Source organism: Acipenser ruthenus, chromosome 23 (genome assembly GCF_902713425.1).
Source record: "Acipenser ruthenus chromosome 23, fAciRut3.2 maternal haplotype, whole genome shotgun sequence".
Classification (NCBI taxonomy): Eukaryota; Metazoa; Chordata; class Actinopteri; order Acipenseriformes; family Acipenseridae; genus Acipenser; species Acipenser ruthenus.
The window spans coordinates 20078125-20094504 of NC_081211.1; the positions used below are offsets into that span (position 1 = coordinate 20078125).

The 16380-nt window shown below is 37.4% G+C and overlaps 1 protein-coding gene across 3 annotated transcripts in view; it reads right to left on the reverse strand.

Annotated features, from left to right (window-relative positions):
* Positions 1-10363: 10363 nt before the first annotated feature.
* LOC117973811 (glutamate receptor 1-like) overlaps positions 10364-16380 on the reverse strand; it is an 81920-nt gene continuing 75903 nt past the window's right edge. For 2 of the 3 annotated variants that reach the window (XM_058996780.1, XM_058996778.1), the window contains exon 16: positions 10364-15768. In XM_058996780.1, the coding sequence (XP_058852763.1) occupies positions 15601-15768 (168 nt within the window). In that variant the 3' untranslated portion in view covers positions 10364-15600. The remainder of the gene's footprint in view (positions 15769-16380) is intronic. The other variant, XM_058996781.1, reaches the window with a different exon arrangement.

The following is a 16380-nucleotide window of genomic DNA, read 5'->3' on the forward strand; positions in this document are numbered from 1 at the left end:
GAGCTCTTGTCTTATCGACGTAACACCTCAATGCCCGCACTGGGCAGAGGAAGTTCAATCTCCTATCCTCCTCTGAAGAAAACGGAGGTGGATTGAAAGACTCCAGTTCCACAGACTGGTTCATGTGGAAGGCTGTGATCACCTTATGGAGGAAAGCTGGGTTTGTATGTAGTGACACCCGGCTGCCATCCTCCCAAATACGCATACAGGAGCTGTGCACCGATTGACCAGCTTGATCAATATGTACAGGAAGATTGTAGAAACAATGTCAAATAGCAGGACAGTCCAGCTAACGAATCCTCCAAGATACAAATGTATGAGATTGTTAATGCCATCTAGTCATTTTATGTTATGTAGCACGTAGAATGAAAGAATTTCTCTTTGTTCAAAAATCTCCATGGGGTATAAGGTCCGATATGTTCAAAATGATTAAACATTCTTCCCACACAGTGTTAAGCAATTACATCCACGTTTGTTTATCCACATTGTGAAGTAAATCAATATTGGTATTTTTGTGTTTGAAGTTTATAGGACTTGACATTTATCTGAAAAGGTCTTTGGCCAGGGGGTGATTGTTGGATACACAAAGCTCTTTTCAAAATGGCCGCTTTAGCGCACTGATAGTGTAAGGATTATTGTCCACATTCAACCAGGTAACACAATAATAACGATTCATGATGTGGTACAGAACAGAAAAGCCAGAGCACCTTTGTTTTTCTTTTTTAATCTCTCTTCCTGCAGTGATTTAGAGGACAGATCTCAAACCCCTGTGGACTAGAGCGGCCATTTTTAAAAGAGCTTTGAAAAAGACTTTACAGTTATATCTGTAAATTGCTGACAGGATGTTAACAATAAAAAGAGATATTACAGGTACATTATTTAAACAGTTGTAGCAACACGTGGGGATGTATAACGGTATATTTTTCGGAACTCCTCTACTTACTCTTTAGCTTCTATTAGCTACATTGTAAACATGGAGTTTTGAAAGACACACAGTACAGCAATAGGTGACACAAACTGAATGCAAGCCTTGCAAACAGTGATTTATTTAACCTAGTATATAACCAGATATAAAGTACACCACCCACTCGATATATCACGGGTGTCAGGGTCCAATATAAATCTGCTATATATTGAGGACCACGATATAGTGAGAGACTCACAGAAAAACAAATAGGCTAATAACTACTGTACAACCACTTCCTCGTTTTATTGGGGGTGTCAGGGTCCAATATAAATCTTCAATGCAACCCGCTTTTTCTCATTTTTCATAAAAAAGCAGCACACCATTTTAATTCGTACTGCAGAGGGGAATTGCTTCTCATCAACTTCAGTCTCCAATTAATTTCATGGGTCTTCCTCTCCTTTCTCAAATGCACAAACCCGCTGCATTGAAAGAATCACATTCCAAACATAGGAGGCTTGTTGCTAGGGAGCTGACATCACTGCCCTGTGACTTTTTCTAGTGCATTGCTGCCACAAGTGAACACCTCGTCAGCAAGTAGATATTTAATTTGCTTTGTGTTATTGTGCAATGTGTGTGTATATGATAACTGTTAATGCTTTGTTTTTAATTGTTTTGTATATTTTTGTTTGAGCAGTACGAAATAAAACGAACAGTAATTCTAAATGGAATTGCCTATATATATATATATTGCAGCAAAGGCATGTGCAGTTAGACTGTAAAATTGGGCAGCCAGCTCCAGGACAGCGATATATCCGAATCCACAGTGTCCATTTTTAAATAATAACACATCTATGTGATTTGTTTTATTTTTTTAGACATACAAGATTTAAATATCTGTATCTGACAACCGGTAAGTATATACTTTAGAGTTTTGTTATATTTTAAACTCAAGCACATACTGTAACCTAACAGTCTAGGTAATTAAATATGCATTTTGTCACAGGTTGTGGCTTAATTGAACCCTCTGTAATTCCATTTTAATGATGTCTCTTCTAGTCTTGTTTCCATGTACATACAATACAATTAGATTTGCATTAATTGCTCATGTGGAAAAATGTGCCAATAATCCTCATGGTTATCTTGTTGAATTATTAATAATGATTACAAGAAGAAAACATTTGTAGTAGCAAGAAAACCATGCAAATGTGAACGTATTTTTAATATGGCAAATGGAATATGAAGTAAAATATTAGCCTTATATAAATCAATATTGCATACATGCTCCATGTTCAAGCAACCTTTTTTTTTGGATCATTAAGGTTACATTGAATATCCATATTAGGTAGAAGGAGAAATTAAATGTATTCATACTAAGCATATTGATGTGTATTGATATTTAGCAAGATTTTGTCAGATATTATAGTATAGTGTTATTTTCAAATGGATTTGACAACACAGTCTAGACAGGCTTAAACAGGTAAAGGGATCAATTTATTAACAATTCCATATTTTTATAAAGGAATACAAATTAAAAAAAATCATGAAAATATATTTAAAAATAAACTTAAGAGTGAGTCATCTTCCTAAAATGTGTCTTTCTTGAAAGGTATATACCAAAGCTTTAACTGTGTTGGCTGCACAAGCTACACTGACAGCAGGACGTCTATAAGAGGAAATGCCTGGGCAGCCAACCCCCACAATTTCCTTGTTGTCCGCTGAGATTAGATGAGCGATGAAGTGCATATGTGGAAATTATGACTTTTACAAAGGTCAATTCCATTTACAAATACCAAACCTGCAGTGAGTCAAGATCAGCGAGACTCAAACACGGACACGGGTCCCAAAGTGAGGATGTTGCTCTAGATGCTTAGAGGGTGTTAATGGTCTTAGAACTGCTGAAGAAGATTGCAGTGGACTGGCAGAGGCCAAGGAGGGCAGCGATGGAACCCAGGGGAAGCAGTTGCTGGGGTCTCCATAGTTACCAAAGTAAGACGCCAGAGTAAAAAATACTGCTAAAATTTAAGTAGCTGGTTACTAAGCAAATCTATGCAGGTACTTTACACATCAATGGAATATGCAAATTAATCAGGGGGACATACAAATGTATTGGCACAATGTCGCAAAAACACTGATGCAAACATCGACGTGACGTCGTTGCCAAATGTGAGTACGTGACGTTAATTGAGAAACAATACCCACCGAGCAACTGCAAAGGCAGGACATGGGATGTCAAAAAAGAAAAGTTGTTGACACAAGGCACAAACAACAACAACAAAATAAATACATAAATAAAGAGAGAAGCAGTGCATGCGCTGTGAAAACGAAACGAGTTCTGCCAAAGGTAAAACTCAATCAGCAACCGCCATGTGGCAGTAACGCTGTAAAAACGAAAACAAAGGATTCACCTTAGCTTACAGGAAAACTCACTGTGCAAAAGGGAGTACATAATAAAAGACAAAAAGCTCATCATTACACAACCAAGGTGCTAAAACAGTAAACAGACAGCACAATAACAACAACATTTCTTTTTTTCAAAGAATTAAGCAAGGTAAAGGACCAATGTTACTCTCAAGAGTGTTTGAAAAGGAAAATTGTGGGGGTTGACTGCTTAAATGTCCCCAGTGTTTTAGATCCTACTACTTCACCTGGTAGACTATTCCGTGCATTTAAAACTCTCTGTGTAAAAAAGTGCTTTCTACCTTCTGTTCTCAACTTGCTTTTACTCAACTTCCACCACTTGTTCTTCTCTTTGTGCTGACATCTGCTCTCAAGTTCCTGCGTGTAAAAGAGGAAGCTGGCTCAGTCGTGGGATTGGAGGATGCCCACTGAACCTTCAGTTTTCCTGAGCTGTGTTGGAAATTGCTGCTGCCAGGGGAAGAATACCCGTTTTTTAACCACAAAGAAACAACATTACCAAGAAAGAAAAGTTGAAAACAAAACCACTTTTTTCAAGTTCACACTGCAGTTGATTTAAGGTATACAAAGTCTGGTTGTGATGAACATTGACTTACCATTTACCTCCAAACACACAAGAAAGGTAATGAGTCTTCCAGCCCCTCACCCTGAACCTTCAACAGGTGCTTAAATAGACCCACTGCCTGAGTTCATTGTCAATCAGACAACTTTCAAAACAAACTCTTTTATTACAGGATCTGGGGTTCAGAAAATCTTTACACAAATATACAACAGTTACCACAAGGTTCCCAACTTCAAAAAGGTGTTCTTTTGGGGTACACTCCATCATATACTCAGAAGGGTAAACCCCAGCTGGCTAATACAGAGGGGCAGTATTTAGAGCCACCAGTTTACATCATTATATAGACTTCTGTCTAATTAATAATCATTCTACATTAGGGTCATATTCACAAAGTATTTAACACCAGTTAAAAAAAAAAAGAAACAAAATGCTGACATTAAAGATCTTTAAATAAATCACTTAGGCGGTTAATTTAAGAACTCCTGTTTCTTGCAAGTAACGTTAGCAGTTTGATTTTCTCTTTAGAACAAAATGGCACTAACTTAGCACCATTGTAAATGCTTTGATAATATTGCCCTAGTGCTTTTCATCCACTGTAACTAATAATAATTTTTTTTTCCTTAATTATTATTATTTGTTTATTTAGCTGACACCTTTATCCAAGGCGACTTACAGAGACTAGGGTGTATGAACTATGCATCAGCTGTGTGTGAACTATGCATCAGCTGCAGAAATACTGAAAGCTTTGTAGCTTTGTACCCTCTGCATGTATCACTCAGTCATGTACTGTAATACAACACTTAAGTTAAACCTTAAATAAGTATTAATAAATATTACACTAAGCAGTAAGTGCTGTAGAGAGCAAGTTTTGTTTCAAGATATCCTAAAAAAGGGATGATGTTCTTATTTGTTTATTTAGCATACACGTTTTTCCAAGGTGACTTACAGAGAGTGGGTGTGTGAACTATGCATCAGCTGCAGAGTCACTTACAATTACGTCTCACCTGAAAGACGGAGCACAAGGAGATTAAGTGATTTGCTCAGGGTCACACAATGAGTCAGTGGCTGAGGTAGGATTTGAACTAGGGACCTCCTGGTTACAAGCCCTTTTCTTTAACCATTGGATCACACAGCCTCCCAATTGGGCCACATATATTGCGATACATGTAACATTTTACATTTGTGTGAAGGCCCTTGATTCATCTTTTATGCTTTAAAAAATTTGACACTTGTTATTTCAGAGTAAAGTCAGCAGCTTTGAGGGAGCTTGTTAAAGCATGAATCTTCCAAAGGGATTTTGAAGGCATATTTATTCACTCATACAGTATTGCACAAAAAAAAAAATCCTCTTAGACCACAGAACCATCATTAAAGTTCTGTCAGCCACAGTCTCTTCTAAGAACTGCAACAATTTACCAAACATTACAAAATCTGGAAGTTCTCACAGTGAGTGTTAACTGTGGGCTTGATAGCTTCAAATAGGAGTCTGCTGACAACTGCATGCATCTCGATGATATTACTGCTGTTTCTTTAACATGTCATGGAAAAGCTGTGTCTGATCCTTGTGCTTTTGTGTAGCTGAAATGACAAGGACATCAACAAGGAGAAAATATTAGCTATCAGCATTTCTCTGGTAATACCAGCTAATGGTGAAAAAAAACCCTGAATTTATAGAAAATTGGCACAAAAGGATAAAGCTGATTCCTGGACGACTGAACTTTCGCAGGAGACAGTGATTTAAAGTTAAAAGGCATTATTTTTAAATTTTACTTAATATTTTGTGTGCTCAATTATTTTCCCCCCAATTTTCTTCACAATTTAGAATGTCCAATTATTTTTCCCCTAATGGCAGCAATTCCCCACACAGCTCAGGAGAACTGGAGGTTCAGTGGGTGTCCTCCGTTCCCATGACCAGCTTCATCTTTTACACCCAGGAACTTGAGAACTGATGTTAGTGAGCTACCAGCCTCTGGAGGACAAAGGCCAGCCCTGTAGGTGTCCACCTGAGATCACTGGGCGCCAGGCCAGCAAGGTTCGCTGTAGAGCGATGAGGAGAAACAGTCCCTGCCGGTTTTACCTCCCTAACCCACGGGAGTGTCTGAGCCAATGCAACGCTCCCTCCAGAATCCCCAGCGAAGACTGGCAACTTCACACAGCCAGGACGCGAACCTGCGCTGTATGACTCACCCTGCACACCACAGTCAATACGATTTGAGTAACTGCCACAGCTTTAAAATACCTCATTAGCAAAATAACACTGTCATTAAAGTCCCTTATTAACCTTTGCTGGGGATATGTATGTATGTATGTATGTATGTATGTATGTATGTATATATATATATATATATATATATATATATATATATATATATATATATATATATATATATATATATATATAGCAACAGTTATTTATTTATTTTTACCTTTCTTACTCTATCTAAAGAGCAAGTAGCTTTTATATGACATGTTACAAGGTTTTGTGCCCTTTTAAGATATTTACAATAGTTGCTGAAATAATGAGTTTTATTTTATTTTATTTTATTTTAATAATACTAGTTATTTTAACTATTTTGAAAAGCCCAGGTCATTTACAAAGTTTTAATTCCCCTTGCACTTTCTCTATCCATTAAATCTCAACAGTGTAATTCTCTTTCCCAGGTCATACAAAAACAAGCAAAAAAACAAACAAACAAACAATAAAACTCAATATTTCAGCAACGGAAATATGGGAGCCTTTGCTGAATAAATGTAAATCTTAGTCTCATTTGTAACTACAATGATTATTAATGTGTTACTGTCTTGCTGTTTATGTTGTGTATCTATCATTAACTATTTAACTTTGTGTCTATCTCATGCACCTCTATGGTTGTGTTTTCTTTTTCTAAAACATAAATATATTTAAAAAAGAAAGATTACACATATCATAAAAAGTAAGAGAAAGTAAAACAAGTTGATAAATTATCATTTGGAGCTACAGTACTTGCTTTTTAAAATGTTTTCAGTACTGTTTGCTGTAGAGTTTATATTGCAGGATGCCTAGGGTTGCCACCTGTCCAGGTTTGACCCGACAGTCTGGGAATTGGCATCTGTGTCCGGGTGGCAGGAATTAACAAGCTCGGATGACCTAATATCCAGTTTTAAACGAAACGCATAAAAAACACCAACCTTCCTGTTACGGTTGTGACCTATGTTGATTATTATTATTATTATTATTTAAATGTATTGTTTTTTGTATGTGTTTCTTAAAAGAACAATGTTTTTGTTATTGTTGTTTTACAGCATAGCAGCCACTCGTAGGGGGAGATAAGAGGATTGAGAGTGAAAGAGAGATCAGCCTTAAAGTAAAATAACTGCTATAGAGCTGGCTGCACCGTGTGGGACAGGCAACCCTGGGGAGTGACGAACAGGCATCCCCCGGCGGTGATGACATGCATCCCCGGGCAGTGAAGAACAGGCATCCCCGGGCGGTGACGAACAGGCATCCCCGGGCGGTGACGAACAGGCATCCCCGGCCGGTGAAGAACAGGCATCCCCGGACGGTGATGAACAGGCATCCCCGGACGGTGAAGAACAGGCATCCCCGGGCGGTGATGAACAGGCATCCCCGGGCGGTGAAGAACAGGCATCCCCGGGCGGTGATGAACAGGCATCCCCGGACGGTGAAGAACAGGCATCCCCGGGCGGTGATGAACAGGCATCTCCGGGCGGTGATGAACAGGCATCCCCGGCCGGTGATGAACAGGCATCCCCGGATGGTGATGAACAGGCATCCCCAGATGGTGATGAACAGGCATCCCCGGACGGTGATGAACAGGCATCCCCGGACGGTGTGAGACTGGCAAACCGGGTGGTGTGGGACAGAATTTGTATATGAAAAGTTGACATGCTATAATAATAATAATATTGCTGCAGCCTGCGCTTGGTCAACAGTGAAACTTGTTTAAATAATTAGGTGAAAATATTATTACATTTCATAGGAAATCTTGTTTATTAATGGTCAGAGTTCTTTGATCTATATTTTAATGTAAGTCACGGCTGACTGCTACATCCCAGTATACTGTATATCTTCCAGTGCGTTTTAAAAAGTATTGGGTGCTTTTCAGCTTTGCAGCACACATTTTAAAATGTATTTGCTACAGAGGTTTTGTTTCTAAGCCTGAAGAAAAGAGATTGCTTTACATTTTGTGCTCTGACCTTGAAGGGATTCAGAGACTGCGATTAGTTTTTCTTCCCACCAAGTTTGTGTAGGTGTTCCCATCCAAGTCTGTGGTGTTTCTTTATTTCTTTATTCCACTTGATATTTTCTATAAAGGCATATTCTACAAGTCATCCACCATCAAAATAAACTTTCACAACAAGTAACTTTGGGCTACATTTTCAAAGTCTTTGCTCCAGTGTAATAACCTTTTAATTTAACAAAACTAAAACCAAAATATATCCAGCCATATATTTCAATTTTTCTTAAGCACTCTCAGGTGTTTGTTTTATCTCATTTATTCTCCTTTCAAATGGGAGTTCATTAAAGAATGGAGGGAACACTTTGAAAATACTGTAAAGCCCTTTGTGTTTTAATATACTGGAAAATGTGTGGCCAGCAGGATTTCTAGCCATTTGGTTGTTGCTTTATAGCAGCTTTGATGTAGACCCTGCTAAATTAACTGCTCCCATATTCTGGGAAACTTCACAGTAATCTGTTCAATTACCATTTAAGGTAAAAACAACAAATTACTGTGTGTGACAGTTACTGCAAGATGGTGTACAGTATGTAAACATGCTAGGCCATATATTCAAAGTTTACTCCAGTCTTTAATTAACTTCTGTGTTTGGAAAGGAGTAAATACCTACTGGTATCGACTTTACAAAACTAAGTACAGCTAGTATCTAAGTAATGTAATTGAGGGCTCTCAAGCACTCTAAAACAGGTTGTGTCTTAGTTTTTTTATGTTGCTGTTGAATTTTTATCTTTCAAAAACTAAAGAATAAAGACTGGAGTAAATGCTTGGAAAATATGGCCTGCGATCTGGCACTGCTGGAAAGCTTAAGCAGTGGCTGCAGTAGCACACTCATTAAATATACATTCCTTCAATCTTTTCTACAAGTTCATTATTCTTCTACAGCCCTTCAATGCATTTACAATTCAAATTTGGCTGTAAATGTGTAGAGAGAAAACATGAAAATAAGGCACTTAGCAAATGAACTAATAAATACAATGATGGTCACAGCAGATTATTCACATGCCACCTTAACTTGCAATGTTAATACTGCTGGAAACACAGAGGTTGGGAGTCTCAACAACATCAACACCTTAGATGAAATAACTTCAAGTTTACCAAATCATAACTTAATATTGATCATCCCATCATAGTGACAAGACACCCCAGACTTCCTGAGTATACAAGGCGATTCGTAATTCGCACAACAGTGTTAGAGCATTGCAAAAACTGGAGAGTACATGGAGGATGATATGCAAGGGAAACATGTCTATGATAGACACTCTGTGACACGCTGTTTGGCCACCAGAGGGCTGTTCAATAATATCAACATTTAAGTTGAACTGAAAACAATGCAAAAACAAGGCTTATGAATTATGAATCACCCTGTATATAATCTATGAGATGATTCAAGTATCAATGTGACTACTAAAATTATTCGATGATGTTTACATTTACCAGAAACCTTTTTTTTTTAAAAACAATTTTGTGTTGTAGAATTTAAAATGTGAATATATTCCCCAAAATAAATCACCTTTAGCAGAGCCTTTGACGATAACAGAATGTAATTAAATGATGATGATTTGACACGAAAGAATACAGTTGGAGGGTGAATCACAAACAATGCAGTATATATATAAAAAAAAAAAAATAATAATAACTTACTACAGAAGATGACAGTATGAATGCATCTCTGACACTGGCCTGGCACATACAAGTTATCTGATTACAGCTACTTCAGACACTGTCTGAAAGGTCTTGTGTGAGGTCTGCAGTTTCTTGGAAGGTCTGTGCTCCATTATAAGGGGAGTGCACAGCAGGTTTGCATCCTGGCTGTGTGAAGTCATCGCTCTTGGTTGGGGATTCCAGAGGAAGCGGCACACTGGCTCTGATGCTCCCGCGGTTCAGGGAGGCAAAACTGTCAGGGCCTATTTCTATATTTCTAATCATCATGCTACAGCGGACCCTACTGGCCAGGCACCTGGTGAGCTCAGGCGGACACCTGCAGGCTTCAGAGGCTGGTAGCTCGCCAACATCTGCTCTGGAGTAGCTGGGTGTAAAGAGGCAACTGGCTTGGTTGTGGGATCAGAGAATGGACACTGACCTTCAGTTCTCCAGAGCTGTTGTGGGCAATTTCTGCGGTGAGGGAACTTAATTTGAAATTCTAAACTGGGCAGATTATTTTTTCATCTCATCTGAGAATTACAGCACAGCAGAACAAACTGAGGAAACAACATCAAAAATAACTCCCGGGAGAAGGGGAAGTAGTATGAAAAAAAACTTTATTTCAAAGTGTCAAAACAATGACGATCTAATATATAGACATGAAATTAATTTATAATTTCTGACACCGTTGACATCGATCTTTCCAGCATGTTCTAAGTCTAATCACAACAGAGGAATGCTGCATTGTGGTGTATCTGATGGGTCATTCTTATGAGCCGTCTTAAAGGTTGAAAATAAGAAATGAGAAATAGAGGCATTGGAACACTGGTTGCTCATTTAAAACAAAAACAAAAAAAAAAAAACATAAAAAGTATTTTACAGTAGGTGATGCAAAGGGAACACAAATTGTTTTACATTTCTTTCAGACAACCGTGGACATTTAGAGTAAACAATATCACCAAGCGCAACAGTTTGGTGGAGAAATAGCTATTCAGAACCCCTCTATTAAGACAAAGGGGCCCAGTAAAATAGTCTAAATAGAGGGAGATGTTCAGGTTGCCTCCAAATTAAAATGAAATTAATGTAGTCAGGATTGTGAGCTGTTCACTATAAGGAGCTGGTCAGTAGCAAAGATTTGAAAAAAAAGCTAACATGCAATAAAAAACAACCAAACAAGTGATAACACTTTTATAGTACAGAATGCTAGTTCAGATAATTGGCTGCTGTTTTAAATGATGCAAAAATAAACAGTATAGTTTTCTCTTAGTGGCTTTAATGAGCTTAAATACACTTGGTAACACCCTCCAAATCACCCCAGTGCTGTCAGTTAAAACACCCACCCTTCTGATCACATGATTGTGAATGTTACCATGTGATCCTTACCAGTCCTTTTTTTTTATTTCAGCCTGAACAGATATCTAATGTGCATTGTTTTCTCACTGCAGTACTTACAGACAAGAGTCAAAATAGGCTGTAGCTACAGTAAGATGAGGTACATCGACTACAATAAAAAAGAAAAAGGGAACTGGTCAAAATGGAACACCTTTACACGTGTAATCGTTGACAACCACAGACATATGAAATGCAAAAATATATATACAGTATACCAAAATCCTTCAAAATAGTACAGTAAATGACATTCCAAACTCATAGGCCTGTCATACGAAAAAGTTTAATTTATTTATTGATTAACAGTTGATTTATCATCAGGAAGAACCTCAAGGTCACATCTCATTTGAAAATATAGTAAGGGTAGAGTTGAAATGAACAAACGAGAATGCCATAGTGCTGTAGTATAACAGAATCTAATAACCACATAATAGAGTGTTAGAGCAAAATAAAACATCTCTCATCAATTAGTAACCTAAAAACACAAAGATTAAAGTAAAACTATGTTATTGTATTAGATTTCACACCAGCATCTCCATTTTTAATCTGATACCATTAGTCAGAACCGAATATCACGCCAGAACTGAATATCTTAAATAGTGTTTTTTAAATGTACAAATATTCTTTGTTTTATAAAACCTTTTTTTTAATTAAGTGAAGTTAACAATTTGTTTCCCATTTTCCCTGGTTGTGTTGTGCCATATTATTGGTCAATAAGGAGGAAAAAACATCTTTGTTTTTCTTTCCCTAAAAAAAAACTGTTTCTGATTTGGTTGGATGGATAACAATTTAACAGTGCCCTGTATGAAACACCAGACTCGATAATACTTTCCAAATGCAAGCCTATAGGGACTTAGTTCATATCTACCCCCATCAAAGATATTGGAGAGCTTCCAAACCATTTTCCACAATTTGCATAACTATACCATGAGTTCTGTGCAGAAGGTCACTGTGAGGGAGTGATTTAAGTGTGGTTGTGGGTTGAGCTGTCGCAGAAACAAAGTTGCAAAAGCTTTACAGCTTTACACATAACAGTAAACATTAACATGACACAGATGCGGTGCAGTTTGTGAAATGTGATCCGGAAACACTCAGTTCTGTAGTCAACCTGCCTCCACAGATCAGACACCATGCTCTGACTCTATTGCTCTTGTAAATAATCCTTGTGGTGCTCTAAAAGCACACTGTTTTGCGGGGATGGTCTGCTGTGCTATTCCAGTGGCATGGTTAGGTGACACTGTGCTGCTAGAGTGCTGTACTGAAGGACACTGTGTAAGGATGCTGTTTGGACGGTTGAGCTCACAGGAGGATCAGGAGATCCGAAGGTAGAGTTTTGACAGTTAAAAATCAAAACAAAACACAAAACGTAATGTACACTAATAGCAAGCAATTTAGTTTAGTAAATATTACAAAATTACTACAACTGCTGGTGGATTCACAAACAAATAGAAATTAGTAAGATATATTACTTACAGAAATATAAATTAATCAACCAAAAATCTCGACATTAAAAAACAGAAACATTATACACAGTATGCAAGCAACGTTGTAGATCTATTTAGTAACCAAATGCTAGGCAACTTTATTATGTTTTTAAATTCTATGGCATATAGCTGGAAGCATGTTAGAAATTTATTTTTGAACGAATTTGGTTTTGTACTTTGCTTATTACAAATCCTGGACTTTTTATCCTATGCTTATCGGTATTCCAAAGCAAACTGATGGCCACAGAAAAATAAATCACAAACACCAGCTGGTCTAAGGGCAAAAACAGCTTATCCACTTGTATCTTCAGATAATAACTGATTCAAAGGAGTGTCTCCATTTAAAAGTAGGCATTTTCAAGCCGGATGAACAGAAAACACGCGTGGGTAATGCCAAAATACACAGGTCAAATACTTTGTATTTATAGAGTACATTCGTGGAATTCATAGACTACTGCAGTTGTTCCAAGAACAAGGACTGCTGAATATGTAGTTACTGCCCCTGTCACTCACTGATCATATGTTGTGACCTTTTTGCATGTTTTTGGTGCTATTGTAAGCGTTTCAATTGTGACAATTCCGGTGCGTGTATTACTGGAAATCCAGATCAATAGCTTTTTATTGTACTGGGCCTTTAGACATTATGCTCACAAAAGAAGCTTTAGAAATGTTATTGTACTATACTGTATTTAACTGAAAATGGAAAAGACGAACAGCTTTACAGAACAAAGCATCTAAAACACAGTGATGTAAATTTTACAAATTAGAATTGATTGTTTACTATAAAAAGTAGATTCTAAACTCTTAGTCTAGAAAAGATGGACACAGACATTACAAATTATGACTGAATATTGACTTCCTTAGAATTCCAGGCCTTCAACAGTCACTCGTTTAAAAACATAACCATATTTTTTTCAGTTGATCTGTTATTACCTTATATCAGAGCTTCTGTACTACATGCCTTACTGGGTGATTACAGATATAAATGAGCAGTCCTGTACTGTTGTCTTGTATTTCTGAGCTTTTAGACAATGCCCATTATCACAGACTGGCTAACAACATGCTGTGGACTTTCCTTCAGTGCGCACACAGGCTTTGCTGTGCTGTGAATGGGAGCCTTTATGACGTTTGGTAATTTCAATTGTAGCATTTTTTTTTTTTGAAAGTGAATAGAAGAGAGATATTGTAATGTTTAATTACTGATAGGGGAGAATAGGAACACAAGAAAAAAATAACTTTCAGTACCATTTTTCCATTTTTACATTACATCTAACATCAAAACTTCAGATTCTGTCGTCTTTGTACGTGAAGGGACAGTTTTAAAGACTCAACCTAGGAGGACTTGTTATGTAGCAGTAGGGATTCTAAATCCGGACAGGGTGTCTATTGACGAGATCGGAAAAAAAACAAACAAAAAAAAAACAGCTTATTATTAATGACTGTTACTGGTAGCAGCACTAGCAATGCTCTTTTTTTAGCTGGGAAGGTCAGACAAATATGTTGATTATTTCTATCAAATAAGCTGATTGAGTCTATCGAGGTAGCCTTTAAAAACAGCGCACAACTCCAAAGCAGTAAATGTTCAGACTGTCCCTTAATGTCCTGTCTTATGACTTGTCACTGTACGGTCACTTTTAGTAGCTTTAAAATGCCATGAACAATCTGTTTGATTTGGGTTGGCTCCACAGCCTTTTGGAGAAAAAAAAATACTATACAGTTGAGGATATTTTATCTTATTTTAAAGCAGCAAAACAACAACAAAAAGTTGGCTCTCTAAAGAAATCTCCTTAGTCTTAATCCTTCTCCTTTTTAAAGGATAATTCAATCACATTTGTTCCAGTGAAGTCTTGTCACTGCTAATTAAACCTGCATTATACAAAAAGCTACTTGCAGTACAATGCACTGTGCCCATCCAACATGTCACATTTTATTAAGACTGCTCCCCATCAAGGGAGACACATTCTGTTTTGTTTGCATCTCCTTCTCAGACAAACACTTTCTTTGGCCAGTGAGAACTCATGAACTTGAGTTTATGGAATGAAATTAACGTCGATAGAGGGTTTGCCGTTTAAGCTCCATTGTTTTTTTGGGGGATACGCAATCCATTCTCTATTACAGGTACAGCGGCACAGTAGATTTCGGTCAGTAGGTGGCACTGTGGTATGGCAGTGCTCTACTCAATCACACCATGCAAGGAAGGAGATCTGTTTTGAATGCTGTGACGACTGGATTACCAGCAGTTGACAGACAACAGAGGCGCAATAAAAGGGTTTTAGTTTTATGCATCATTAATTACAGCATCTAAAATGTAATTACTAATGTTGTGTAGTTACTGTGTTACAAAAGTTCTAACAAGCTAGTAAAGCTTTAGTTAGTACTGTAATTACACATTGTAGTACTATGTAACAACTGTGTGTTACTACGTTGTTATTAATGACACTTAAAAATGTCACCCATATTTTAAAGTTCTGCAAAATGCCATCTTTAAGAAAATAGTTAAATCAAGGATGGGGGGATCAATGGCGGAGTGTTAATTATTATTATTGTTATTATTTGTTTGTACTACTTTTGACTACAACAAAAAAAACAGCGTATAGTCACAAATTTCAAATAAAATGTAAAAAGAAAGCATTAGAGAAGGCAGACAATGTTACTGAACACTGATAATAAAAACCAATATATTGCACACCATGACTTTAAGTAAACAAGTCTATATAACTGGTACAGCCCTACCTTCATTTCAGATCGATTCCTTGTGTGACATACATGTAAATGTACACCTAATGAGTCCAGTTGTCTTCTTTATTGCAGAACATGATCGTTTTTAAACAAACATTTTTGTTTAGAAAAGTAAATCTTTTAAGTTCTTAGTACTTTTTTTAATGTAGTTTTTTTTTTATAAGCCCATTGTCCTTTTGGCAGCAGATTTCTAGAAAGCCCGGTTTGCTGTCCTGTTCATCCATGTTACATTCCAGTAGCACTTAGTCCCATCCCAGCAGTGTGGCTCATGCAAGGTAGTGTCTGCACTGACGTTGGAAAATCGTGACTCATTATCCTCCCATTCTCACCTCCACTCCCTGTTCCAGTCATTCTGGTTAGGGTTGAACTCCTCATGGCTTCATTGATGTTTTGCTGGGAAGAAAAAAAAAAAATTCAAAAGAATATATTTAGTACCTAAAACAAACAAAAAAAACACATTTAATTTTACTTTACTTACTGTATAAAATGCATTTCAGTAATACCGGATTCTGCCGAGTCAACGCCCAGGGGTGTAAAATGGTTGTTAAGGCAAAAGTGTGTGTGTGGGAGGGGGGGGGGGGGGGGGCGTTGACTTGGACAGGGGCAAAATTACAGGCATTATTAACATTCGGTTGATAGACTACATTTATAATTAGGCATGCTTAAAATTCAAAAGGTAGAGCACAGCTCACAGTAACGCTAAAGAATCAAGAAGGGCAGTTAACATATTTATTGACTGGTGAAATACAATTCAGAGTTGCTGCAGTATGTCCACTGTTTTGTCATTTTCAAATATTTTCACAAAACAAGCATCTGGACAAAAACAAGGTCTTGTTGTATTATGTTACTATTCCATCATCAGCCACCTCAAAACCAAAATATTTCTATACTTCTCTGCACACAGACTTCGGGGCTGTTCCGGAAGTAATTGAATCTTCAGCTGCTGCGCATGAATGCTGACTCACGACACCTCTAAAAGTATTAAGTACAGTGTCATGCTGAATT